The sequence below is a fragment of the Sturnus vulgaris genome, chromosome 7, assembly GCF_052056855.1.
Source record: "Sturnus vulgaris isolate bStuVul1 chromosome 7, bStuVul1.hap1, whole genome shotgun sequence".
Classification (NCBI taxonomy): domain Eukaryota; kingdom Metazoa; phylum Chordata; class Aves; order Passeriformes; family Sturnidae; genus Sturnus; species Sturnus vulgaris.
This window is the reverse complement of record NC_142249.1, coordinates 30,892,719-30,918,322: the sequence shown is the minus strand read 5'-3', so window position 1 is coordinate 30,918,322 and position 25,604 is coordinate 30,892,719. Positions and strand designations below refer to the sequence as shown.

Below are 25,604 nucleotides of genomic sequence, written 5' to 3'. Positions count from 1 at the left end.
CAATTTGTCAATTACAGAACACCCTCAGCTTTAAGTCATTAAGTGTTAGCAAACTGGTTAATAATCTCCTTGTTTTCAGTTGCTCATTGCTAACATTTTCACCCTTGTTGCAGCCTACAAACTCATCTAAGCAAACTGTCTAGATTGCCCAAATGTGTTTTTTATTACTACTTATTTTTCCATAAGCACCCACACCTTGGTACTGAACAAGGCATAAATCAAACCAAGAACCCTGCCCTGAGGAGATTGTATTCTACAAGACAGTCTTGCCTTTCATAGTTGAATTTTTTTAAATGAAACTGAGAGTGAAATATGCTGAGAGGTAGAAAAAGCATATTTCTTGCCTTTAAAATATTTGCTTCTGAGTTTTCTTGGAAAATAGGCAGTGTCCTAAGCACTCTTTGTTCTCATGAAAGTAAGACAGATATTGAGGCACCCTCAGTCCTGCTTTTATCTTTTGTCTAATTTTTCTGTCAGACCACCTTTTAGTAAAATTATATATATTGCATTAAAAACTGGGTATCAGGAGAGGGACTGCAACACAGACTTGGGATCCAATACAGAGGGTTTTGACTGGGATTTTGTGAATTGCATGTAATTTGTATGTCTTGTATGCAGTCCTTAGGTAGGAAGCCCATCCACTGCACAGACCCAGGTTACAGACTGCTGAATAACGAGGCTTATCTGACATTTTTATTAATGATTTGATAGTAGTGAGAAGAAAATGACTACCTATGCTACTACAATGGAAAATAGCAAAATAATAGTGATAAAGGTTTGTAAAAGCTGTATGAGACTGTGAGAATTGCTGCAGTAACAAAATGAAAGTGGTAAAGAACGAAGAGCTGCTGCTGCACAACAGTGAAAGGATCCCATTTCTGTGCAGATCTGTGCGAGTTACACAAGATTAAATTGCAGCTCTGTCATTGTCATTCATGCAGGCTGCAGTAATTTTTCCCCAATAGTAGTTATAGTAAAGTAATATTTTTTTAACACTGGATAAGTCTCTTTGAAGATGGCACAATTAGTGGCTGCAGGAAATGAAGATCTCTGATTAACTGAAATTAAAGTGTAATGTGATGTGGGTTATCTTAAAGATTTCCAAGTGACCTGACCTTGAGCTGAAAGGCTGTATCAGTCAGCCTGACCAAAGCATGCTGGGAGCAAAACCCTACACTTCTTGTGTTTGCCAAGGAACACTGCAATATGCTTTTGTCAGTCCCAAATGAAAAGTAAGGGTACACAGCGTTTTAGATGGATCACTGGCAGCATGTGGTTCCATACCTCACTTTCTATGCATGACCACACTGGTTTGGTTATTGCTTTAGGGAAAGGGTAAGATGAACATGTCCATCTGCATAAATCTATGGAGACAAAATTAAGGATACAGAAATATTTGATGTGCACATTTGCAACTCACACTTAGGAAGGGAGATGAAGCAAAGTTGTTTAGTGAACTTGGGTGTGTTATTGAGTTACTGTGCTGAAGAGCAACACCTACAATTGGTGTGCTTTTGTCTCATAGCAAGTTCAAGGTAACAGCCATTCAATTAAACCTTAATGAAAAAGCAATAGTCTCAGACTTTACTTATGAGTTAGGTCATGAGAGCCATTTTATTCACCAGAGTCAAGCAACCTAGTCAGATTTGTATCTCACGTTGCGTTTAACCAGAGCTGAGAAAACTGTATTATTTTTATTGGTTCTATGCTCAATGCTCATGTAATATTTGATTTTTCTTTTGTTACTCTAGTTCCCCAGTTTGAAACCAGTTGCAGCTACGTGGAAGCTACACTTGAGGAGTTTTTGGCTTGGAGTTGTGGGCAGCCTTCTTGTCTCTCTGGACCATTCAGTTGTTACGATTACTCTAAATACTGGGCTTATGCTGACTACAAGTACATTGCTAGGATATTTGAAGACAAGCCAGAAATTTTCCAGGTAAAATATTAATATTATCTCTTCCTAGTTGAACCATTGCAAATTATCTAATGTAGTGTCTGAAACCTCTCCTGCTATCCCTCTCTGCTCCTTTGGCCACTTATTTTAAAATTGTGGAGTAAAAGCTATTGGCTCTTAGGCTAACTGAAATCTGCCAAGTGGCAGCCATCAAAATTCTTGGTCTTCTTACAAGTTTAGAAACACCACTCCAAGTGACAAAAAAAGAACTACCAGGTTGGCATCACTCTCCTTCTCATTTAGGCCAGATACAGCTTGCCCCCAAATGGTGCCCAAATTAACAGCTCCACTCAAGAGGGAGGATTGATGCATGTATTTCCTCGTAGTAACAAGGCTGTAATATGGCTTTGCTCCATGTTTTGACTTGTGGCTCACTTTCATAAGTAGCTCAGCTCCTTCTCTTAATATAATTAGATTAACTGTTTGTGAGGAGGAGAGATTCTGTGGAGGCAGTAAAATACAGGAAGTAACCTGCCCATGGAAGTACATAGTCTGTGGTAATTACCATACATAGTAGGACAACTACCCAAGGTATTTCTTTTTCTTTTCTCTGTACCTATCTCCTATTTCAATGTCTTGCTCCATCTACATTCCTGCTGTTTCTCCTTGCAAATTGTAAGACGGCAAAATTGATAGCTATACAAAAGGTGTACTTCTTCAAAAGATAAAAAGGAAGAGTAAGTAAAGCCTTACTCATTTCTAAACTTTGAAAGGTGAAAATGGAATCATAATTCCCTGTAAAATCACTGTATCACTGGGGTGACAACGACCATGAACTGATAAGCCCCCTCAAATTAATTATTTCCTCAGGAAGTATTTCCCATGCTCCTTATATGTATTTTATTCTTTTGTGACAGTAAAATTGGTGTTTTTCAGTGATCAGTCTTTTTCAGATTTTCAGACTTTTCAGACTTTCCATTGGGTCTGAAGGTAAGGATTGGACACAGATATCAACTTACCTTTCTTTCCCTCTTTCCTTCCTGAGCACATGGAAACATAACCAGGATCACGTAACCTTGGACTGGTTTGTGTTGTCTGAACTAAGCTGGGAGATCCAGGGATGTTTCAGACTTCCCCAGATCTTTGCATAACTTTCTCTATCTGTGGTCCTGTCTTGCTCTTCTCTTTCTCTGCTTCCACAGACAGCATTTCCATGTGTCTCCCAGCACAAGCCAATAGGAGCTCAGAAGCCCTGAATATCCTTCTGCTTCCTTCACACTTGAAGGAAACAACCATTTTTTTACCTCTTTCTTTCCCTTGCCCCCATTCAAGAGCAAAGTTGAGGCCCCAGGAGTTGCATTTCTGTGCAGGTGTCATGCCACAATCTGATCACCTGACCTAACACACAACAGATTGTACTGCAGTTTTAGAATAGACACATGTAATGGTTATGCCATGGATTTTTTTTGAAATGCAGAATCTGGGAAGGAAAAAATTGGTGGTGTTATGCAAGCAAATATGGTGTGTGTCATCTGCCATTTTCACAGGCATGGGAGAGAAATGCATCCGTCAGTTCCACACGCACATAGCTTTTGAAACACTATTACACAATTTATACCAGCCAAAGGAGTTCTTTGTAGAAATTTTCTTCCATTCTTGTGTGAATTTGATGATAACTCCTTTTTTTCTTTCTAGATTTTATTTAGATTTACATAAGGTTATTTGAAGGGGAAAAGAAGGCCAACTGCACTGTTATTTATAGTGATTAATAGGGCCATTTAGAAGTTGTTTGAAATTTAGATTGCACTGTTTATCATTTACAGTTGTGTGGGCTAAGGTAATGATTCCATTATTCTAATCTATGAGCAATATCTAGCATCTTACATTTTTTGTTCAGTTGATATTTCATTACAGAATTTGAGATATAAATCAGGAGCAAGATACATGCATGAAGTTTAAATAGAAATGAGACCTTTTAAAGTGACATACGGGTACAGATTAACTTCATTATAAGCAGCAAATGAAATAAATATATATCACAAGTAATGTGCCATCTGTTATGGTTGGAACACCTTTTAGTGCATTTCTTCTTACTGTGGCTTTTTATTGTAGAAAAGGAACCCAGTGTGACAAGATTTCAGTAATACTACCAGTTCCTTTTCAGTTCATTGGTTAAAAACTATTTTACCCATAATCGTTTCTACTATTTACTACAGCAGCAGCATTTTCAAAAAGTTCTTTTAAATCTGATATTGATTATATGTGCTTTCTTTTCACTTAAATTGTAGCAAAATATAAAAACTATTTAGGTGTGAGATTAAAGTGTAGAAATGGTGTTATGCTTAACTTTTTCACTGAAATAGTTGTATTGAATTTCAAATTTTATGCCTGCTGAAATCTATAGGAGCAACTTTTTCGTTTTGATCTTTTGCTGTCTTTGACAAATGTTTATATTACACTTCTGCGTTTTTTTCAAATGATATCTTTAAAATCAATAACTCTGAAATTCAGAATCTTTAACACCTAATTTTTGGGAAGGCTATTGCTCATTTTGAGGGTTTCCTGATACAGAGTCATGGTGAAGTCATCCTTATAATGTCTAGCTGTAGTTTTCCTCATCCATAGATCTTAAAAAAGGATAGTCATCTACCTGTCTGCAGGCAGCAAGCTTACATACTTAAATTAGGACTCCTAGACTCCTATTTTCTCTTTATAGACAGTAGAGAGAGAGAGGCTTTTCCAAGGCTTGATTGAGAGTGCTTTGACTAGAGCAGGAGCCAAGCTTAAATTAGGTTCCTAAAGTTAGGTAATGTGAATGACCCCAAAATGCTTTACTGAAATGGAACAAATACCATTATCTTCCTTTTCAAGATGGGAAAAATAAAACTCAGAGATTAAGCGATTTGCCCAAGACCATCAGGAAGCCACAAATTTAATCTCTGTTTCTTAAGGCTCAGTCTGGGGCTCCAGCCAAAAGGTGCCAGTATCTGGCCAGTATTCCTCAAGTGCTTTCCAATAAACAAATGATCAGGCCCTGCAGGTGGCAGGGAGAGCTGTAGATACATGGGAAAGCTTTATCCAAGCTACACAGAACCGTTCTGCAAAACCCTTGGATTGTCTGAAAAATACCTCACTGCGCCTCTTTCCAACTGTCAGCCTCAAAGGATTGCTTGGTGGGAGGATCAACAGACTGGAAAGATCCAGGACTGTGTTCATAATACATGCACACCTGTTCTTCCCTCTCTCACCCTGTCATCAAGTTGTTTTAAGTTCACTGCTTCTGCAGTTGCAAATGTGTCCATTAAATAATAAGAAACTTAGCCTAGCATAACACTGGGTCACAGATGGGGTAAAGTCTGTGTTCCCAGACTATGGGGAGAAGCTGAAATAGGAGAAAAGAGAGAGTAAAAATTCCACATACATATTAAATTGTTTGAAAAGGGAATGGGGATTTTTCTTTCCTTTCATTATCTTTTTAAATGCCATATATAAGAATTTTTCTAAAAGCAATCTTGAGCTTGAGTGGATGGTTAAGAGTGGAGAAAGATAAAAACGAGTGTTTGAGAAGGAAAAGAAGCCCCGTGTGGCCATGAGAATTTGGGCAGCCCTTCTGAAGAGCAAAGGAGTAACCTGAGTGATATGAAAGGTGGGGATGAGAATTTTGGAGGAAGGGAAACAGACTATGAATGCTCCAGAACCCAACCAAGGAAAAACAGCTGCAGTGGATAAAGAGTGATGAGCAGTGGAAGGAGAAGACAGGAGACTCTCAGAACTAAGGATAGGATGTGAATCAGTTGAACAGCTTACATAAATAAACCTTTTCGTTGCTCTAGGATGTTAGGTGGTCTGACTTTGGTTTTCCTGGAAGAAGTGGAAAAGAGAGCACACTGTGGATTGGTTCTGAAGGAGCAAACACCCCCTGCCATTTGGACTCCTACGGCTGCAACTTAGTGTTGCAAGTACAAGGAAGGTAACAAGTGACACAGCAAATACAGGGGAGAGTTATACCATGCATTAAGTTAGTTTTGGACTCTTTTATATTAATTCTAGGTCCTGATTATTTTAGTATTCCCCGATGATTGAAGAGCATCATAACTGTTCTACAGGAAATGGCAGAAGTTCAGGGCGTTCTGAAGTAGAGTTAACACAATTTTATTTTCTAGTCTGTGTGTCACATGATCCAGTTATAAACACTTTAATCTTCCTGGTAGTTATGAATTCAGGAATTTGAAATTAGGAGATAAAAGAGTTAAAAATAAAAAGCCCCCAAACAAAATAGAAATAAACTACTTTAGACTTTTACAATATTGTCTGTGCAAGAGGCTCTAATAGCCTGCTAGAATTAATTTAAAAGGGGACCGTCAGGATGGGAGCAGCCAGCTGTGAGCAAAGTTGAAAGGGACATTTGAGGCTCCAAACTCATTTGGGAGCATGTGGCAATTGCTGTATCTTTCTGCCTGTTTGTGTATTTTTTTTTCCATTCTTTGATTTCTCCTTTCCTTGCATATTGGCCTCAGGGTCAGTGGTGGGGTTTTTTTGTTTTGTTTTTGGGTTGTTATCTATTATGCTAGAGCAGTGCTAGAGTAACAGAACAAGTTGCACACACTTTTTAGGTTTGATAGTATGGAGTGGAAGGAGTAATTTGCTAGGAAGTTTTCAATGGGATTACTTTGCCATTTTATAGAACAGTAAGATCATGGTGGTGGTGGTGTGATTAAGGTGCAGGATTGGAAGTCAGGTGTGTTGCCTTTTAGCTGGGCAGTGCCACATGCTGACTGGCTTTAAGGCCTGAGGTAATGAATTTGTCATCATCTTATCCCTAAGAAGGGTAACTTTGTGTAGGGTTTTCATGTTTTAAACAGCCTTGAGGTCCTTGGGTGGGTGTGCACACTCTAGAAGCCTCCCTCAGCACTGCTGTGCTGCAGCCAATCCCATAGACTTCAGATCACATCAGTAAGCATTGTGTGTTGAAGTCCAGACACTTCAGTGTATTCAGGAGCCAGAAATCTCAATGAAAACCATGAGACAAATGCCATAATCTTCTAAGGATCCACTTAACTACTGGATGTACTAAATAAATACAGTGGTGTAGCAGACACAATACCTGCCAAGCCTTTTTGATATCTACCTTCAAATGTTGAACTCGAGCCAAGCCGGAGTTCCAGCATCATGCAGCAATTTTGTCCACCTTCCCAAGGCACTTTCTGCCCCTCAAGTAGACCAAAATCCTGTTCCTCTTAGGGAAAGAAATCCAAAGCCTTTGCACAGCCTGAAAAGACAAGGTTGTTTTCCTCTTCAGAACAAAGCCTTTAAATAGATTGCAAACTTCTACAAACTTGTGAATCCTGGGCTTCTTCAGAGCAGAAAGATTCCCTTTTGAGACTCACGAACAAGACAGGCTTTGTAACAGAATATAAGCTTATGCTAAACTTAAATAGATTTGCCTTTGCAGGAAAGCCAGGGACAACTCCTTAGCCCTTTGTTGCTATCTTGAATTTCCTCCTTGCATCCCTCAGGCTTCTTAATTTTTTGCTTTATGATATTGCTTTGTCGTCAGCCTGCAGGATTAACCCTGAGCCTCCTAACCTAGTCATTTTCTGCCCCCTCAGAGGATCTAGCTTAGAGGGCAAAAGAAAGTTGCAATAAGGCTTGAGTTTCAGAAGTGGTTTTATGCTTGCATGCAGCAGTTGCTTTGGTAATTACCAAGAAATATCAGCAGCCTATGGCACTTGCATCTGTGCTGGTCTCTGTATTTCTGACTGTCCTGCTATTCCTATCTCTTCTGTTCCTGTCCCTTTTGGTTTTGTGCCATTCAGTTGCTTTGCTCACATTTTCAGATCTGTGACTTAGAACTGACAACCAGAAGCCATAGACAAAATTCAAGAAGTGAGTGCCAAGGGAAAGGACACAAAGAAAAGCTCTTGCTAGAGTCCAAAACAAAGAGAAGAGCTACATAAGCTCTCTAGCTGTGCTGTAAAGTGCTGCCTTTACTTTTCCGTTGCTTAGTGCATTGGTCATATTGTAATGTTTGTCTGGCACCTCTTAAATGTGATAAATTTTCTTTGTGTATTCCTCCTGGTTAATTCTATCACCTAAAGTACTGCCATATAAAACTTCTATTTCTAAATCCCATGTGTACCTGCTAAGATATTTCATTTATAATACCCATAAAATTGGCACCACCAGTTCTGGCACATTCTTTTTTTTCTCTTTGATCTGGTCTTTATAAGTGAAATAGAGACATTAGCTCCTGAGGACAAGGGGTGGTCTCAGCTCTGCTTGGTACTGTGTGCATTCATGTGCTTCTTTGGGCATGTAGAGAGCAACCTGACACATGAATGCCCTCATGAGCAGAATGACCCTGTCTTGCTCCATCTGGCATTTAGTCACACCAGTAAGTTCTTAAATGTACAACCAACCACATTTTCATCATGTGGTGCTGATAACACAAAAAAAATACAGATGTTTAAGGATTCTTATGTCTATGGATGTATCTGTTTTTTATTTATGCCATCTTTGGCATGGGAATATCGAGGTGATTTTTACTGAGAAGGGGGGACTCACAACTAACAGCCATGTAAGAACTGCAGGAAACAGAAAATAATATCTATATCCTTTTACTGTTGTCATCCTAAACACACAATGCCCTCCTTTCAAAACAAATACAGATTTTGAAAGCTTTTCATTCAGTGGACAAAAATACATTGTCTGTAACAAAATTATTTCCTCTAGTTTATAGAGCAATTTTTTATGCTCTGAGCATCTGTAAATGCTGCATGTAAAAAGAAGGAAAAAGAAACCAGATGGGAGAGGTTTTTTAAATTTTATTTTATCTGCCTTTAAAAATGATTGGTGAGAAGCTGTAAATCTTTTCAGTTAAAAAATTAAAAAGTGGAATATTTTAAATACACTTTCAGGAGGCAGCCTGTAAGCACTGTCTCTGTTCTCACTGCGTAGGAGATTCACACAGTGAGGCAGATTTATGTTTTATTGAAAACCTTGCTACTGCCTTTAGTTCTTTGCTGCAAGTGACATGCACTGAATACATTTTTATCTTCTCTCTATTTTCAGGAAGAGATGGCACCTCTTCCCACCTGGTGACACCAGTTTCCTTTATCCTACTAGGATCCCTTATGAGGAATCCAGCATATTCAGCAAAGTCAACATTGCCAACCCTGATCTGAAACGCTTTCCTGACTTTAGGAACTCAACAGCTCATGTTGTTACACTCAGTCCAGGACAGGTACCACTTACATACAAGCTTTACGTTACTTAATACTCTATTTAACTGGCTAATTAAGGGCTAGGAAATCTTAACAAATTGACGGTGGAGCTTCCCTCTTCCTTCACTCCACATTCAGACTTTATAAAATTTCTCTCAGCACAGGAACTTTCTTTTTGCTGACAGTTATTTACCTACACTTTTTTGTACAAAAACTGCAGACATTTGGAGAGCTAGTTCAATCAGCTGCCTGATTCCATTCAACAATCTTTCTTGCAGCCACCTCAAATCTGTCTACATCAGAACTTTTTTGAACTCTGACCTGTCTACTCTGACAGCAGTATGTTCCATAAAATGCATTTGGTTAATGAGTATATAGAGCTAGCAAAGGAACTCATATTTTGGTAGTGAATAGCCTTCACGTGTTGCTTTAATAAATACTTTAATGATGATACTTGCATTTAGAGTGCACACCATTCACAGGTTTCCTGATGCTTCACAGGGCTGTGAGAATGTTTCTAATCCTGCTTTACTGAGAAGGTTCAACTGTAAATGCCTGGTTTACAGTCACACAGGCAGCAGCAGCAGCGTGAGAGTAGGGCTCAGGACTCTTGATTCCCAGTCTCCTGCTGTAAATAGTGTCCTTCTTTATTTAATCAACAAGGTCTGTATTTGGAGACTGAATTACCGTTTTTCATTTGTTCAGCCATGCATGTCCTTGTAACGCACTGCTGTGCATCTCAAGCTGTCAGGCCCTTCCGAAGGAATTTTGCAATGGTCATTGCTCAGACAGTGGAATTGCTGCTTCTGGAGCCCTTTTGCCATTCTCCTAGCAGATATTGTCACCTCTTTTGACCTGCCAGCTCAACAACTTGTATGAGCGTTCCCGTGTCCCTAACTGGCAAACCTAGCTCCCTTCAACAATTTAAATAATGGATTTTTGCTAATTAAGTTAATTTTGAGGAGGCAGAGTGGGGCAGGATAGTAGTTTCCAACAAAAGGGTGATATCCATCTACTGGAAGTGTATGCTCTGCAGTTGGTACAGATGCAAATGGGGAATCTATGATCAGCCTTTACTGTTTGCACTACATTAGCTCATACTCATACTCCTAAAGCAAATCATTAGTTTCACATTCAGCACTTTGTAAGGTTGCAGTAGTCAGTAATTTAAAGCACAAAGAACAAATTTTTACTATTGATAAAAATGTCACATCCATTCAGTACTGCGTTATCCCTGATCCCCAATACTATTTGAATTTCTAATCTCCTTTGCAATGATCAAGTGTACTAGAGAACCTTTAATATGATCTTAATTTTAATTAGGCTTAAAGCAATTACAAATTAATCTTGCTAGGAATAAAGATCTTGAGCCAGCTCAGTAATACAATTTGTCTGCATTGCCATGAACGAGATATTGTTTGGATTTCTTGTGGGGGGGAAAGTAATGTAGAAGCAATGATGGAGCAGGGAGGTATTGCCTTCATCCATTTTATCAGTGCCTTCTGTGTGGTGCTTGCCAGCATCTCATCCAGAAGCTTTTTAGGCAGGTGGCTGGGAACTGCTGCCATTTGATAGAGAGGAAAGGAATGACCTAGAAGAACTCCTTTATTAACAAGGGAGAGGATTCCTAAATAATGTCTTTATATGTGCTTAACAGTGGTTTTCACATAGAATTAGCCCAATTACTGCAGAATTTGTAGGCATCTTTATTTTGTGATAATATGTAGCATCTCCACTCATTCCCAGAGGGTATGCAGAACATTTTGGATTATTGTAACAATAAAAGACTGAAAAAACGAAGACAAAGGTGTTCTTAGGTATTCAGGAGAGCAGCTGCATGTAGGGTGAGTGCAGCTTTGAATATAAAAAAACTTAATGTGTCTAATGCCACCTTCTGGTCGATGTTTGCTACCAGCCATTTTTCTACACCCTTTCTGCCTGAAAGCAGAATTCCTTCATGTAACATTGTGCCAGTGCACAGAGTATGATTCAATTAGATCCTTTGTGCCCTTCCATTGTACTGTTCAGAGATGAACCTCTGCTATGAATTTTGGTAGCTGACTGAGACTCAAGGTTTTAAAAGGTTTCATCCTGTACCTAACCATTGGCTGTCAGCTGCATTTCAACAGATATAATTTCTGGTTATACATTAGTGATCTGTTCTGAAACAAATTATGAAAACATTGAGATGTCAAGCTTATTCAAATAGGCAGCTGAGCAGTTGAAGGGCTTGCAGCAGTACATGACTATATCCACTATATCCATGAAGTTGTGTCACACAAATGTAGGGGTTCCTTATAAATGTTTGGACCCAGTGACCTATGTTGCAAAGCTGAGGACTAAGTGTGGAGCAACATTTCTAGTAGCACTTTGATTCTTTTCTCAAGCATACAAATACTCCCTAAAAGACCAGAAATGGGACAAAACATATCTGTTCTAGTATCTTCTACCCATGCTCTGGGACAAGTGTTAAGAGAATTAGAGATCTGTCAGCCTCAGCTTAAATCCTGTTCAGGACAGATGTCCTGTCTGCCATCAGTGGCACCTGGCACCTCAACAAGGTGGTTCATCCTTCCTGTCTTACACAATTACAGTTCTGCAGGAGCATTCATCCCACCTTGTCCTTCAGCACAGGCTATAGAAGGAGCCTACACACATAAGTGCTTAACTTTTTTGACGATTAAAAATAGGAGAGATGAATACCACCTGAAAAGGCTACAAAAAACTGAGATGCTGTACAAGCATAAAATCACTGATCATTCTTTCCTCTGCCCCACTTCTCACTGACTTCTGGCTTCCTTCCTGCTCGCTAATGTAATTGCTCTTAATCCATCTCCCTGTTAATCCATATCCACATAACTAGACAATGGTAGAGAGACTACAAAGCGCATCTGAGTTTATCTGAAGGCACGAAGAGCAAGCAGCTGCCACTCTGGGCTGCCATGGGCAATCCCATTCCCCCTCTTGCTACCCCAGGCAGGTGCTGTTAGAGGCAGTGCTTGCCTGCCCTGTGGCCTGGCCAGTGCAGAAGTGCAAGGAAAGGCCTAACAGAGGTAGTCTAAAGGCACATTGAGTCTGAGAAGGATGCCCTCCCTCCAGCCATGAAAAATATTGTCACTGGATGGGAAAAAACAATTTTAGAAAAGTATGAACATTACTGCTTGCTGGTTCTTACCATGGTCTGCTGCTCAGAAGCTCCCCTCCCCTGCTTCTGCTTACCTGCTTTCTTAAAGTCTAAAGAAGCACATTTGTGTGGCCACAGATACAGTTGTCACTCAGTTCTTGTATTTAGCTGCAGGATTTTCTCTTTCTGTGTTTCTGCTGCAGAATCTAACACACCATGGGATCCTGCTCTGCAGCAGAGCTCCCAACAGCACAGGCAATCTCTGATTTCTAATCTAACCCTGAGCAAGAAAAAATCTTCATGAAGTCAGGGAGGGATTTCCCTGTGTGCTGCCCTTAAAGAAAGGGTGTGAGAACATCAGATTGGGCTTAAAGTGTGGACAGCAGAATACACAGTCCAGATAGCCAAGGAAAATAAATTGATACCAAAGAAAAGTGTTTTAGTAAGTCAAGAAATGAAGTAATTCAAAGGTAGCGTAATGTTCTAGCTCAAAGTAAAAAAAGACTTTTTAAAAGGGGTTACAGTGAAAAAAATCTACTTTTGTTGGAGAAGAGTTTAAGTGATTTTACTAAAAGAGAATTCAGAGTTGGCCACAGCATTATGCATAGTAGATGGCTGATAATTCTGTTCTGGTGAAGGAATTAAGAGTTTTCATATGCAGAGCTAGCCCCAGGTCACCCCATAGAGAAGGCAGACAGCCCAACCCAACCTCAAGACACCAGAACTATTATCTCCATCACAGAGGAAGCAGAAGAGTCCAGGAGCTGAATTTATTCTAGGATTGGTGGTAAAAACACTGCTCAACCTGCAACATTTGGAGAACCCCAGTAATGCCTCAAAAGCCAGGCAAACAAAAGGTCAAAGCTGCAGGTTCCTGACTCTACTTCTCCACCTCTTCCCTGAGCTTTGCCTGGGTCACTGTGGGCATGGCCTGATACAGCCCCACTCCCTCCGTCTTCACTGTGCTTTTCCCCAGGGCTGTGGCCATATTTCTGACTCCAGTCACCCTTGGAGCTCCATTTGAGTAGGTGGGAAGACACGGGAAGGGAGGCAGGATGGGAAGCACCCTCCTAGCACCAGGACAGCCAGGCACCAGCTGGGATGAGGCATAGGCTGGGGCAGCAGTGCTCGCACAGAGTCCTCAGGTGGTGTTGCCACAGAATTCACTATGCCTGCACCTACTTCATTTTATTTTTCATTGCCATGGTTGCAAACGCTACTGGGATTTCCTTGGGTCCCCCCATGGCTCGATGTCTTTATCATCCCATCACACTGGCTTCCTTTTTGTGTGCATTTATGTAAATATCTTCTTCTAATGAGCAGAAATTTCTTGGTATAATATTTCACTTCAGGGTATGCTCTCCTTTTGAAGCAATTCCACCTTTGCCCTACCTTTGCACTGTATCAAGTTAATCATGTCCACTGAGAATTCAAACCTGCTCTGTTCTCTGTGCTGTACAAGTCTTCAGCATTGCTCCACTTGCTCTCCCAACTGTTCCTTTGGTTTCTTTCCTCCCATTACAGCATCTCATTTTATCTTTTCTGGGACTTCTGCCCTACTTTAACTTCATTTGCTATATTTGGATGTCACTAGCCTAAATATTAAAATTATCTGATTCGTTACTGTTTAGATCAGTATCTTCCCAGCACTAATAAAGTTAGATAAGTTCTGTAGAAAGCAGGCTAGCACAAGATTATCTCTTAGTCTGTCTTGCTATTGCACTTTACATTTTCCCTGTAAAATTTGTATGTTTGCTGCATTTGTATGTGTTGTTTCACTGTGGCTTACTTTCCTATAGGAATGTAACTAAATCTGTGTCCCATATTCATAAACATATGGAAGTCTGCTTTATTTTATTGTGGAATTGATCATTAGAGGTGGGAGTGGTGCTTTTTTTGTTTGTTTTCATTTTGTTGTGCATATGTTTGCTTCTAATTTTAAAACCTAGAAGAATACTAGTTTATAAACATAGAAGAATCCTACCTCTTTCTTTTCTGGGTTGTTGTGTTTTTTGGGGTGTGTTTTTTTTTTTTTTGTCTTGTTAGTTCTGCTCTCTTGCCAGCTGTATGTTTTGGTTTTAATTACCTTTTTCCATTTCTTTATCTTCCTTAAAGTTTTAGTCCTTTTGCTTTTTGATAATTTCAATTTTCTTGTTGCTATAAATCCTTATTTTAACGAGCATAAGCTTTTTCAACAATAAAAAAGGGAGAGCAAGTGTCTTTATGGACTTCTTTTGCCTATTTGAGTCACAGCTCACTGCATCAGCAAACAGTACCAACAAACAGCTCCAGAAAGACACAACTTTGTAGTTATTACCCTTCCCTGCAAGGGAAATCTGATTAGGCTCTAAAGGACCAAGTTCCTCCTCTTTGGTTTGAAAATGCAGGACAAGTTGGGGGATTGCATTTTCCTTCTGGCTATACCTCCTCTCTCCAAAGCAATTCTGTCTCCATTTTGTGTGTGAGTCATGTGGAGACAGCACGTTCCATAATTTCCTTCTTGGTTTTCCAGGCAGCATCTCTTCCTGAAACATTTATACACTTCCTGTAATTTGTCTCTTGCTCATGTTCCCCTGCTACATAGTCCCTCTGCCCCAATTCCCCAGTGTCTTCATCCACCTCTCCAGCATGTTGGAAGCTCACTGTTCCTACATAAGTCTCACAGGAAGGATCCTGCTGTTGCTGCTTATGGGAGCTCTCCTTTCTTCTGCTGTAAAACAAAGTTTGCCAGGGTTCATCATTACACCCAGTCACTTGGAGGGCACCCAGATCTTTAGCAGAGCTCAGTGTAAGATCCCCTATAGAGCAGATGAGCATTTTTGGGGGGGGAGGGTTGTATGATTTTGCAGTCAGTAAAACTGGCAAACACTTCCTTACAGATAAACCCATTGCTGCTAATACAACTGCACTGTTCATTTGAAGTGGATGTTTCCTTGATAAAAATAAAACTCTGAAACTTGTTCAGTGTGGAAAACATGTTTTGGCTGCAGTTTGTAGGGTTTCATCCATTTATACATCAGAACTAACTAGTGATATTTTTAAAGTAATGACCCTCCACTGACTGACTTCCTTTTCTATTCTGTATGCTGTACTGGATTAAAGAATAATTTCCAAATGTTTTTGACCTTTGGAGAGCAGTGCTTTTTTTTGTTTGATTTAAATTGAAGCCTGTGGAGAACAGTTTGTCATCTGGCCCAAAAAATGAGAGTGTTCCAAGTGTCCTGTAAGTGTTTGCAGAACTGGTGCCATTGTTTCTTCCACAGACATTTTCTCATTAGCCGTGTTTTGATATAATGAAGCACAGGGCTATTTGGGTAGCAGAACATTCTTCTAAGTAATTTGTGTCTACCAAGAGAAAGAATTGTCTGCAAGTCAGATACAGATCATTGCTTCACTTTCCCCATTGTGAAGTGTATATTTTTATCTGTCTCTGACCATTTTTATGACTTGTCAAAAAATATCTTTTATGCTTTCCTTGATAGCTCCATGTTAATCTAATCTGCAAAGCTTGTCCTCTACCATCGAAACAACATCATTGTCATGTACCATAAAAACCATGGGTTGGAATCAATTTTATGTCACAGCTATCGTCCTGATATTGTTATAAAGCTCTGATCTAAACTAGATTGTCCCAGAAATCATGACAGTGTCTTTTAAAAGCCTGTCTACTAAAAGTGACAAATTTAATACTGGTGATTATTTACCAGAATTAAAGCTATATTTTGTCACCTAGTCATCTAGATGAGCATAGGGATGCCTGCTTTTTGGGGAAACCAGCTGGCAGTTCCTAAAGGAACTGGGATGTCTGCTCAGCTGGAGAGTCTACAAAAGAATTCCTGCTTGGCTGAGACTCTCTCTGAAGCCCTGATGTACTGCTGCACCAGCTGCAGCCCTCTGTACTGCTGGACTTTGCTTACCTACAGCAGTTAAAGGTTATAGTCCTGATTGGGACCATATGGGAAGGAGTTTGGGTGAAAGGTAGTTCTGCATCATGTCCATTTCTTATGTGACAGTGTTGGTAGAGTGGGCATTTAAGTCTTGAGAAAAGGCTCTTAAAAAGAGAAATAAATATCACCTCTCACCTGTGTCTTTACCTCGGTTCTGTCTTTACATCCCACATCACCTAAATTTAAAAACTGTGTCTTTCTTCAGGCTTCTGCTTGTACCCTAATGTAATGTCTCCAATTCCAGGTCCTGCTCGTTCCAAGGCACTGGTGGCACTATGTGGAATCCATTGATCCTGTCACTGTCAGCATAAACTCTTGGATTGAACTGGTATTTTCCTTTTAATGTTCTGGGGATGTAGCATTTCCAAGGGATTTCTGTCCCTTGCCAGGCAGGTTCAGTCCTATTGGGTGTGTTGTGTTCAGAGGCTGGAAAGAGTCCTTATGGACACATTTTTTATGGAAGAACCTTTCAAGATTCCAGATCTGAAGCCCCAGTTCAGCAGAAATCCCCTTTCAGGTCAACTTCAATCAGGTAAACAATTAAGCACAAGCTAAATTTTCATGCCTAGTTTCTTAAGGGCCAGACAGCTTTGTGCTGAATAGAGAACAAAAAACCAGCAACTTCACTTCAAGGACAAGCTTATGCGCAAAGCTAAATTAGAATTTAAATCAGATTAATGTGAGTAGGAAGGGAGGGGAAGAAGATTTTTGAATTTTCATTCCTCTGTGATAGTTTTGATTTGGCTGAAGTTACATTTCCTCATGAACTTAATTAATTTTCTTCTCCCTGGGCTTTGATTTTTCTTGCTCATGTTAACCAGTATATATGGGATGGTTCCAGGGATATCATAGAATCATGGAATAGTTTGAGTTGGAAGAGACATTTAAAGGTTGTCTAATCCAATCACTCTGCAGGGACCAGGGACATCTTCCACTAGATCATCTCAATACTCCAGAAGGTTTTCTGATTGACATTATTATTAATTCTAGGTTAATATAAAAAAAAAAAAAAAAAGACCTTTTGAAATGGCCTGTGAAAGCTGCCTCACTAAAATACTCACTTCCTTTTTTTTTGTTTTTCCACTTGTAAGACCTGTATTAGACTGAAAATCTGCAGGGGAAAGAACACAGAACACATGCATTCATCTGCTGTTCCAAGACCACACGAAGCATTTCTCATACCAACATCAAACCAAGCAGAGCAGAGGAACTCACTTGAGTATTTCCCTCATGGAGAAATTTTTGAGATGAAACTTGTGTATTTAGCAAGGAAAGCAGGCCCACAGCCCAGCCCAGGCTCTTACATAGCCCTAAGTGCAGTCAGGCTGCTTCCAGTGCCAGAGAAAGCACCAATTATATTGTAGAGCAGCCACTTAAGCCTGTCTTGAATTTGAGCCTTTGAGGTAATTCAGAGGAACTGGCTGTGTGCCCTGAGCTTGGGAAGGCCCTGATGTCACCACACACACTTGTGCCCTAAGCTGGGCCTCACAGGTTGTCCCCCTCTGGAGGAGCAGGCTGTAATGGGATCAGCTGAGCTGGTAGCTCCCAGGTGCTGGGGTGGGGCCTGAGCATTTCTAGCTGTTCTTAGGTGTTGCAAGGTTAAAAAAAAAAAAAAAGCGGAGCTAAACTCTATGTCCTTTTCTGTCACAAAGGTCTTGCAGAAATCCCAAGATCCTGTTTGGTGACAGCAAGAGTCAGTGGTTGTTTGGCATCATAAGCAGAGGAGTGTTTGCTGGTCTTGCTGATAAATTACACACACCCTCCCCAGATATCAGTATCTGCCATGAGCAAATGTGGCTCTTGCAGCCCAGGTGAAAGTTCCTTACAGAAATCGTCCCTGCAGCTGATGATGCAGCATTGTTTGTTAGGGTAATCCATCTATAAAATAAATTCTGACATGGATTCTAAAAGACAATTCTCAGAACATTTGCATTACCAAACCAAGCAGTTCTTGCTTGCAGCTGTTACCAGCTGCTTTCATATTGACAGATGTGAATCACACCAACAATTACAGTCCCAGTGAAACCATTAATTATATTGGCAAGAGTTTAGAGTGGAAATTTAATTTGTTTTCAGCTGGATCTGAGCTACCCAAAAGTATTTCTTGCTTTCTAACATACTGTCATGCAATCAGTACAGCCCTGTACAGCAGGCCAGGATGAATACCAAGAATGCAACACCTTAAATCATTTCCACATGTAGATACCAAACTCTGTATTTTGGTGGTATTTTTATACAAGGCCATTAAAAAGCCTAGCATCCAAACCCATGAAATACCAAGATCACTTCCCCCTGCTTCTATCCCAGATTCTCCTTAGGGTTCCAGGACAAATTGCTGCCTTCAGCACTCATCCTAGCCAGATGTGTGGTTTGCTTGACAGGTTTCCTAGAGCCACAGTTAGACTGATCAGGGCTGTGGGTTGACCATGTTGCATCTTCCCTCCAAAACAAATACATTTATGCAGCTCAATTAAAGCAAATTTAGGTATCAATTTGTCATTGAGATAACCAAACCACTACCCTGTTTGGAGAGCCTACAGTTCCTTCCACATACAAGAAACTCAAATGGGAAACAAAAGCTATGATCCTATAAAATTTTGTTCTGCTATCCTAACCTAGCTAGTATCCAGCTGTCCAAGGGAGATGATGCAGGAAGTGAAGGCCTGAACCAAAGAGCCTGTTATTAGGTTAGTAAGTTAGTTTTCAGTTTTGCAGGAGAGTTTTCCGAGCAAACATGCTTTTCGTTCTGGTAACATTCAAAAGTGCAGCAGTTTGTCAGCTTCTGTTACATCATAAAATATTTCCTAAATTTCCTTAATACAAGCACTTTTGTGCTTGTGTAGCCCCTAGATAGCTGCTGCCTTGCTATAACATCCTGTGTGTTTTAATTGCTTAAATTAGACATAATATGTAGATATAAAAATGTGCTGTGTACTTCTATGGCTCTTATAGTCCTAAAGAGCTGTTTAAATGCGTACGTTAATTAAATGCTAATATTGCATTGTAATTTCAAGCAACAGATTCAATTAACAAAACACTAATAAGGAAAAATATTGTATACACATACTATTTTTTGCAAATTCTTATTCAGATGAGCAATCACACCAAAGCCTGTGCTGTCACCTGTTCGAGGGGTGTACACAGGAAGAGAGCCTGAAACCTTCCACTGACTTCACATACATGAGTGTGGCTTTCAAACTAAGGCCATCTGTTTTTCCTAAGATCTTTCAGCTTTTCTGCAGAGACCCATGAGCTAATGCATCTCCTTAAACCTTCTGTTCTCTTGAGGCAGGATGCAGATCATGAAGCCCGTGTAGAAGAGGCAATAACTCGAATGCTGGTATGCGCCATAAAATCAGCAGAAAATCCCAGTGATGGAGATCTCTGGCTAAATCCCACGGAGGTAAGCCCTCTACTGCTCCCATTATAGCAGCAATAACAAAGAATTACTGACATTTTGCTTAGCTCCCCCTGAGTCTTTATGCTGCTTTGAGAAAAAAATTTTAAGTTCCATCCCTTCACGTAGCAAAAGTAATTCATGGAAGATAGTCACGCAAGGCTGAATTGAAACATGTCTCCTTTTAACTGAGTGTATTCTGGGTGTTTTCTTAGGTTGAGGCAACATCCCATGAAATCAATCTTCAGTACCTGAATAAAGCTGTGTCTGCATACCTCAAGTGTCAGGAGGCCAGTGTGTCAGGACAGGCACGTTCCAGCAGTGCTGGTGCAAAGCAAAGGACAAACGCCTCATGCAAGAGGAAGAGAAGGGAAGCTGGCTGTGAACCAGGGAGCTGCACATTACTAGCCCAGGAATGTGACTTTCCAACACCCAAAGCAGAAGAGCTGCAGAAAATACCTTTTGGGCCTCATCTTATTCAGGTTTTACCACAGTCTCACAAAACAAGTGTGATGGGTGCTGTTGCTGTTGAAAGTGACAGTGGAGATCTCCATGAAAATGAAGGAGAACATTTTGGAAAATTAAACTGCAAGAGGGACAGATTGCTAATGAGTAATGACTGTGAGACAGCTGCTCCTCAAATGGATTCAGACTGTGGTCCATGCACCTCACAAACAGCTCTTTCTACCAATGACTTGTTAGACTGTCTGGTTAATCCTCGTGTCATCAGTTTAGTGGCTCAGCTGCTGTTGGAGAGAAAGAGAGTGTGATGTTGGAGTGTTTCATCGTTTCTGAAACAGAAATCAAACAGCAGCCTTGTTCTGTGTGTTTAAGATCTGTAATAATTGAATGTTCCATTTCAAATAATTTTTAGGTACAGATAGACACAGTTAATGGTTAAGTGCAGGTTGAAGTTGAGCTGAGAGAAGAATAGCTGGTTAGTGATGGCTGGGAAGAGAAAAGAGTGTTTAGTCAGGGAGCTGCTCAGTGTTATGAATAAGAGAGCACACACAGTCACATTCCCACCGTGCTGTGCAGGTGGGATCTTCACAATGTTCTTCAGCTCTGAGCTGGAAAACAAGTATGGCTTGATAAACAACACAGAGTGCTGGGACATGGTGACATAGCAGAGGGGAACCAAGGGTGGGAGCAGATAGATTGACTGACTGTAGACCACATTTAAACTAAAATGGTCAATAAGCAATCAGTTGATTACATTAAAAATAATAAATTCAGGCAAACCTAAACCTCAGCCAAAAGGCAGTGCACTCACTAATGCATCTACTTCCTCCCTTCCACTAATAACTTCAGTTTTGTCACAAAGCTGTAGGTTGGAGTGAGACAAAAGCCCTTAGCAAGAAAGTAGCCTTTAGCTAGTTCAGAAACTCTTGAAGCTGGGAGATTAAGGGCCATTGGGAAGTTGCTGTTATTATTTATTTAAAGCCAGATCTGCACAGTCCTGTATCTCTAAAAAACAGCAAAAGAGCTCTGACTTTTTACCTCTGTCCTTCTCTTTACCATAATAATCAAAATGTATTCTTTTTTTTCTTTTGGTTATAAATGGTTGCTGTACAAGATCATCCTTTCTTCAAAGTCCTCGGATTTGTTTTTGAAGGCTGTGTTGTTCTTTCATTGAAAAGTTAGGGAACATGAAATATCGGCAAGAAAGTTTTTTAACTCTGAAGCTATGCATGGAGGCTTGAACAAAACCTGAGAAGAAAGCTGCTGGCATCTTCCAGGATGCTCTCACCTTCTCTGATTTCTGTTTGTGGAGGCAACAGAGGCATTTTCCCTAACCACAGTTTCAAGAGACAGCTTCAGGGACAGCTCCTGTGAAACCTTTGCTTTTAAAATGTCTCTTTGCTTGTGTCTGCTAGAGACCAAGAAACCAGTTTCTATCATCAGCCTGTTCCCATAGCCATAACCTTGCACCACCAGCCCTCCAGCTGGTATTTCCTTTGCTTGGCATGTGTTCCCTGCTAAATACATGAAGCTAGTGCTGTTTTCACAAAGATCACCTTCCACTAATTTATAGTTGAAAAATCCTGATAGCAAAGGTGCTTTCTCTGCTTTTATTGAGATTGCATGTTGGCAGGGCCCTGATGAATTATGTTAAGGGCTTTAGATATGCACCAATAGATCAGAAATTCAGGAAACCTTGCTATTTCAAAAATCTCCCCAAAAATCTAATACACTTGGAAGAGGATTAAATTGAAAAGGCTCAAAGGTTCACGTTTGACAAGCACAGAAACCTCACCCTGATGGAAACAGCTGTGTGTGTAGTTTGTTGGCTTTGAAGAGTGGCTGTGAGTTAGTAGCAGAGGCCACATGAGCTTCATCTCTGACCCACAAGTGTGCAGTTTCCAGTGTCCTGCTCTGCCCTGGTAATTGGGCTCAGACCCTGATAACACCTGTGCTTGATCCTCAAGGGCAAGCTGCAGGCGAGATACAATTCTCAGCAACGTGAGAAAATCCCCTGCTCTTGTTTCATGTTTCTACACCAAAGGGTCTCAGTGGGGTTGTACCCTTGCAACCAGACCAGAATTTAATAAACAATCCTGTTGATACAGTTCCTGTTTTTGTGTGATGGCACTGCTGCAATGAATTGATTCAGTTAGGGAATATCTTGGTCACCTCTGCTGCCTTTAGTTATTCACCAGGCTCATAGGGAGCAGTCTGTGGATCAGGGCAGACCCATTCTAAGGCACAGGCACATCTCAGCAGAGCTGGGTTTAGCAAGACCCTGCTCATATCCTGTTACTGGGCTTGCCTTTCCCAGACTGACCAGAGGGGCTGGGACCAGCTAGAGAGCACTGCTGCTGGGAGCAGTTGCACTGGGAAGGAGGGGTTCCAAATGCTTCATTTTAATTCACTGAGCAAAAATAGTGTTGCAATAAAAAAGCTTTTATGTCTAGAACAGATAGAGATGGGGGAGGAGAAGCACAGGCAGTAAAGTGGAGGTGGAGGATGACAGCATCATCTTCCAGTCTCCACAGTGTGAACTTGCTTAGCTTATAAGCTTTCCTCCCAACACACAGATCATCTTAACATATCCCACAAAATCCACACTGAACATTTCATCCCTCTGTATTCCAAATGAGTGTCCTTGGAAAGCCTCACTGAACATGTCAGGGGTCTCTGTAGGACTTGCCCCAATCGCCTTTAGTCCCTGTGCCAGAGGACGCGTCTCGGGCTCAGTGTAGGAGCATCATTCTCCCAAGGCTGAGCTGTGTTCAGAGTCACGGCCCTCACCACTCCAGTCACACCCTCCGTGTCAGGGGACAGTTGCAGTTTATGCCTGTCCAGGTGCAGCCCATGATTTAAGGGGCAGGCTGTGGCCAGAAGCCATTAAGCCAAGGGGACGAGGAGAAGAGCGAGTGAGGCTGTTTAGGATGCAAGGCAAAAGCACCAGAAGGACTTTGTGTCTCAGAGGTGCAATATAAAATCTCAGTCATACGCTCTGCGCACAGGGGCAGAGAGAGAAATGACCACAAATTCAGCAAGTCACGTATGGCAAATGGCTTGTGCACCAGTAAGAGAAATTTATAGCTCTGACCGATTCACAGGATGCCGAATGCCACGATTCCTGACGCCGTTTCTAAATTCATGGCCACTGCACGCAGAAGCTCAGACAAGTTTCTACATATTCATAGCGTTAAAAATAAATGATTTCTGATCTCTCTGGTGACAGCCAGAAGAAGAGGAGAAACCCAGTGCTAGCCCTCTGCAACTGCTAATAGAATCTTTCTCCCCGAAAAAAGAGTATTTCCCACTCACTGTCAGCAGTAGGCATGGCAGCAGTTGAGATCATAGCCTGGAGCCATCACTGGGGTGGTCACAGTGGTGACATGCTTGCCATCTCTGCTTTAGCTGAGTGACTAAGAGATGGACACAGCAGTGCCTGGTGTTGAAGCTAAAGTCTTGCTTCAGGCCAGGGCCAGTCCAAGCAGCAGGATGGACCAGCACATTCATTTCCCCACACACATGCAGGCTGTTCTGCTTGGCTGTGGAGACCCTGAGTGTTCCCTGCCCCAATACCAGGTTCACAGGATGGCTCATGGGCCAGCCTGGATTACTTTTCCTGGACTGACATTGCCACTCGCACACCCTGAGCACCACCCTCACTAAAAGGAATCTGCAAAAACCACACCCAGGTCTGACAGGAAGGGAAAACCCCACAAATAGTAACATCTTCCAGAGTTTCAGTCTTCTCTGGAAAACCTCCCCACTACATTTCTGTGGGTACCACGGAGTTTCACAGTGCTACTGCCCCCATTTGCCTCTCTCAGAACTTCTGCCGTGGCACAGTTTTCTTGATGCCACTGAGCAGCTCAACTGCAGAGCTGTGACATATGTGATCATATAACATTAACCATAAATTGAGCTTTTAACTAACAAACATGGCATATTGAAGAGGCAGAGAGAATTCTTCCACAGCATTAATTGCCCTTTAAAATAAAAGCAGTGCTACAATTCAGTCTGTTTGCCAACTAGTAAGCTCCTTGCTGTGTTTCTTGGCTACAAATGTGAACTATTTTGGTGTTTGGCATGAGCAGGCTTCCACTCACAGGAGTTTCCTGATATTTCCAGTATGACTGATGGGGGAAGACCTCTGCAAACAACTGGCATGGTTTTACCATCTGGTTCATCCAGATGGGGGAGAAAAAGGACCCTAGATCTCCTGTACCATATTCTTCTGTCCTCCAGACAAAGAGGTCTGACCCACAGCAAGATGGGGACACACTTTGCCACACTGGCTGAGGGGGCAGTGAGATGATGGCATCTCTGATTAAAGAACCACACATTTTAGAGACATCCCAAGTGGATGCTCCCACTAAACATTAATTTCTCCATCTAATTAGTGAGGTTTGTCCATCTTAGTGGGGTGACTAGGAGCTGGAAGTTCTGGTCACCATGGAACAGCCAGTTTGGCAGGACCACAGGACCCAGAGAGGACTGTAGGGCTGTAGGGACAGAGGTGGCAAGTGCTGTGCAGCAGTGGTGGGGAGAGGATTTCTGTGAGTCTCCCAGAGGCTCAGAGAACACAAGCAGAAACCCTGGAGCTTTCTGACCTCTCAGTGCCCCTGTGCTGAGGGACGTGGGGAGCCCTGGAGCTGGTAAAAGTGTCTCACAAGCCAGAAGAATTGCTTTGCAGCCAAACCTCATGTGCATCACAGCTCTCCTGGTCCTTGCATTTATTTACAGGGGCAGTGTCGTGGAAAAGTCACGGTCAGCTCCCCACTCAGCACCTGTCACAGATTCCTAGTGAAACCTAGCTCTAGGTTTTGAGGGCACAGACTTTAGTGCTTCCAAAGCTCTGGTGGAATTGTCCCAGCAATGAGTTCTCATTCCTTGTGATGACCTATGAAAACTACTTTGTGAAGGTCTGAACCTGATACTTTCAGCACTGAAGAACTTTTAAAGCCAATTTCACAGCAAAAGATGTGGGTCAGGGAGGGTATATGAGCTTCAAGTGTTAAAATTTTTGCTGAATTCCTCTCTCATCCCTGTCATGTCCCCTCCTCCTGCTCCCCAAATCCTGGGCTATGCCCATTGAAAGCACCAGGCAGTAAAACCCTTCCCTTCTGAGCAGTGCCAGGCTTGTCCTGTGCCCTGGTGGGACACATGAATCCAGCCCAATTAGCAGCAGCCCTAACAAAGCTGGCTGAAAAACCACTATTAAAATGAAAGATAGTGCTGTGTAAAAAGAAGGCAGAGCAAGCAAGGCCATAACACAACTTACTGCTGTCCCCAGACGAGCCTCATAACTTATGAGGGACTCGGTGCATCGCCTGTGCTTCAGCCCCTGCTTCCCCAGGGAGGTAATGAATTACCTCTGCATTTGCTTGGAGCTTTGGGGGCTTTATCCAAAGGGATTAGGATCTCTTCCGTGGTTAAGAATGGAGCTTTCTGCCACGGTGTGATAGCTCACTGCAATGTGGTTTATTCCTTGACTGGAAGCTGCAGCATTGCAATGATCAGTGCCACAGACTGCATGAAGCTCACCCCTGCTTTGGCC

The 25,604-nt window shown here is 41.5% G+C and overlaps 1 protein-coding gene across 1 annotated transcript in view; it reads left to right on the top strand.

Moving 5' to 3' along the window:
- Nucleotides 1-22,155, top strand: part of HSPBAP1 (HSPB1 associated protein 1) — a 38,578-nt gene extending 16,423 nt beyond the window's left edge. Inside the window, exons 3-8 of the mRNA XM_014871765.2 lie at nt 1,752-1,936; nt 5,728-5,864; nt 8,966-9,137; nt 16,433-16,516; nt 19,481-19,591; nt 19,801-22,155. Coding sequence (XP_014727251.2) covers nt 1,752-1,936; nt 5,728-5,864; nt 8,966-9,137; nt 16,433-16,516; nt 19,481-19,591; nt 19,801-20,355 — 1,244 coding nt within the window. The 3' untranslated portion in view covers nt 20,356-22,155. The remainder of the gene's footprint in view (nt 1-1,751; nt 1,937-5,727; nt 5,865-8,965; nt 9,138-16,432; nt 16,517-19,480; nt 19,592-19,800) is intronic.
- Nucleotides 22,156-25,604: the final 3,449 nt, after the last annotated feature.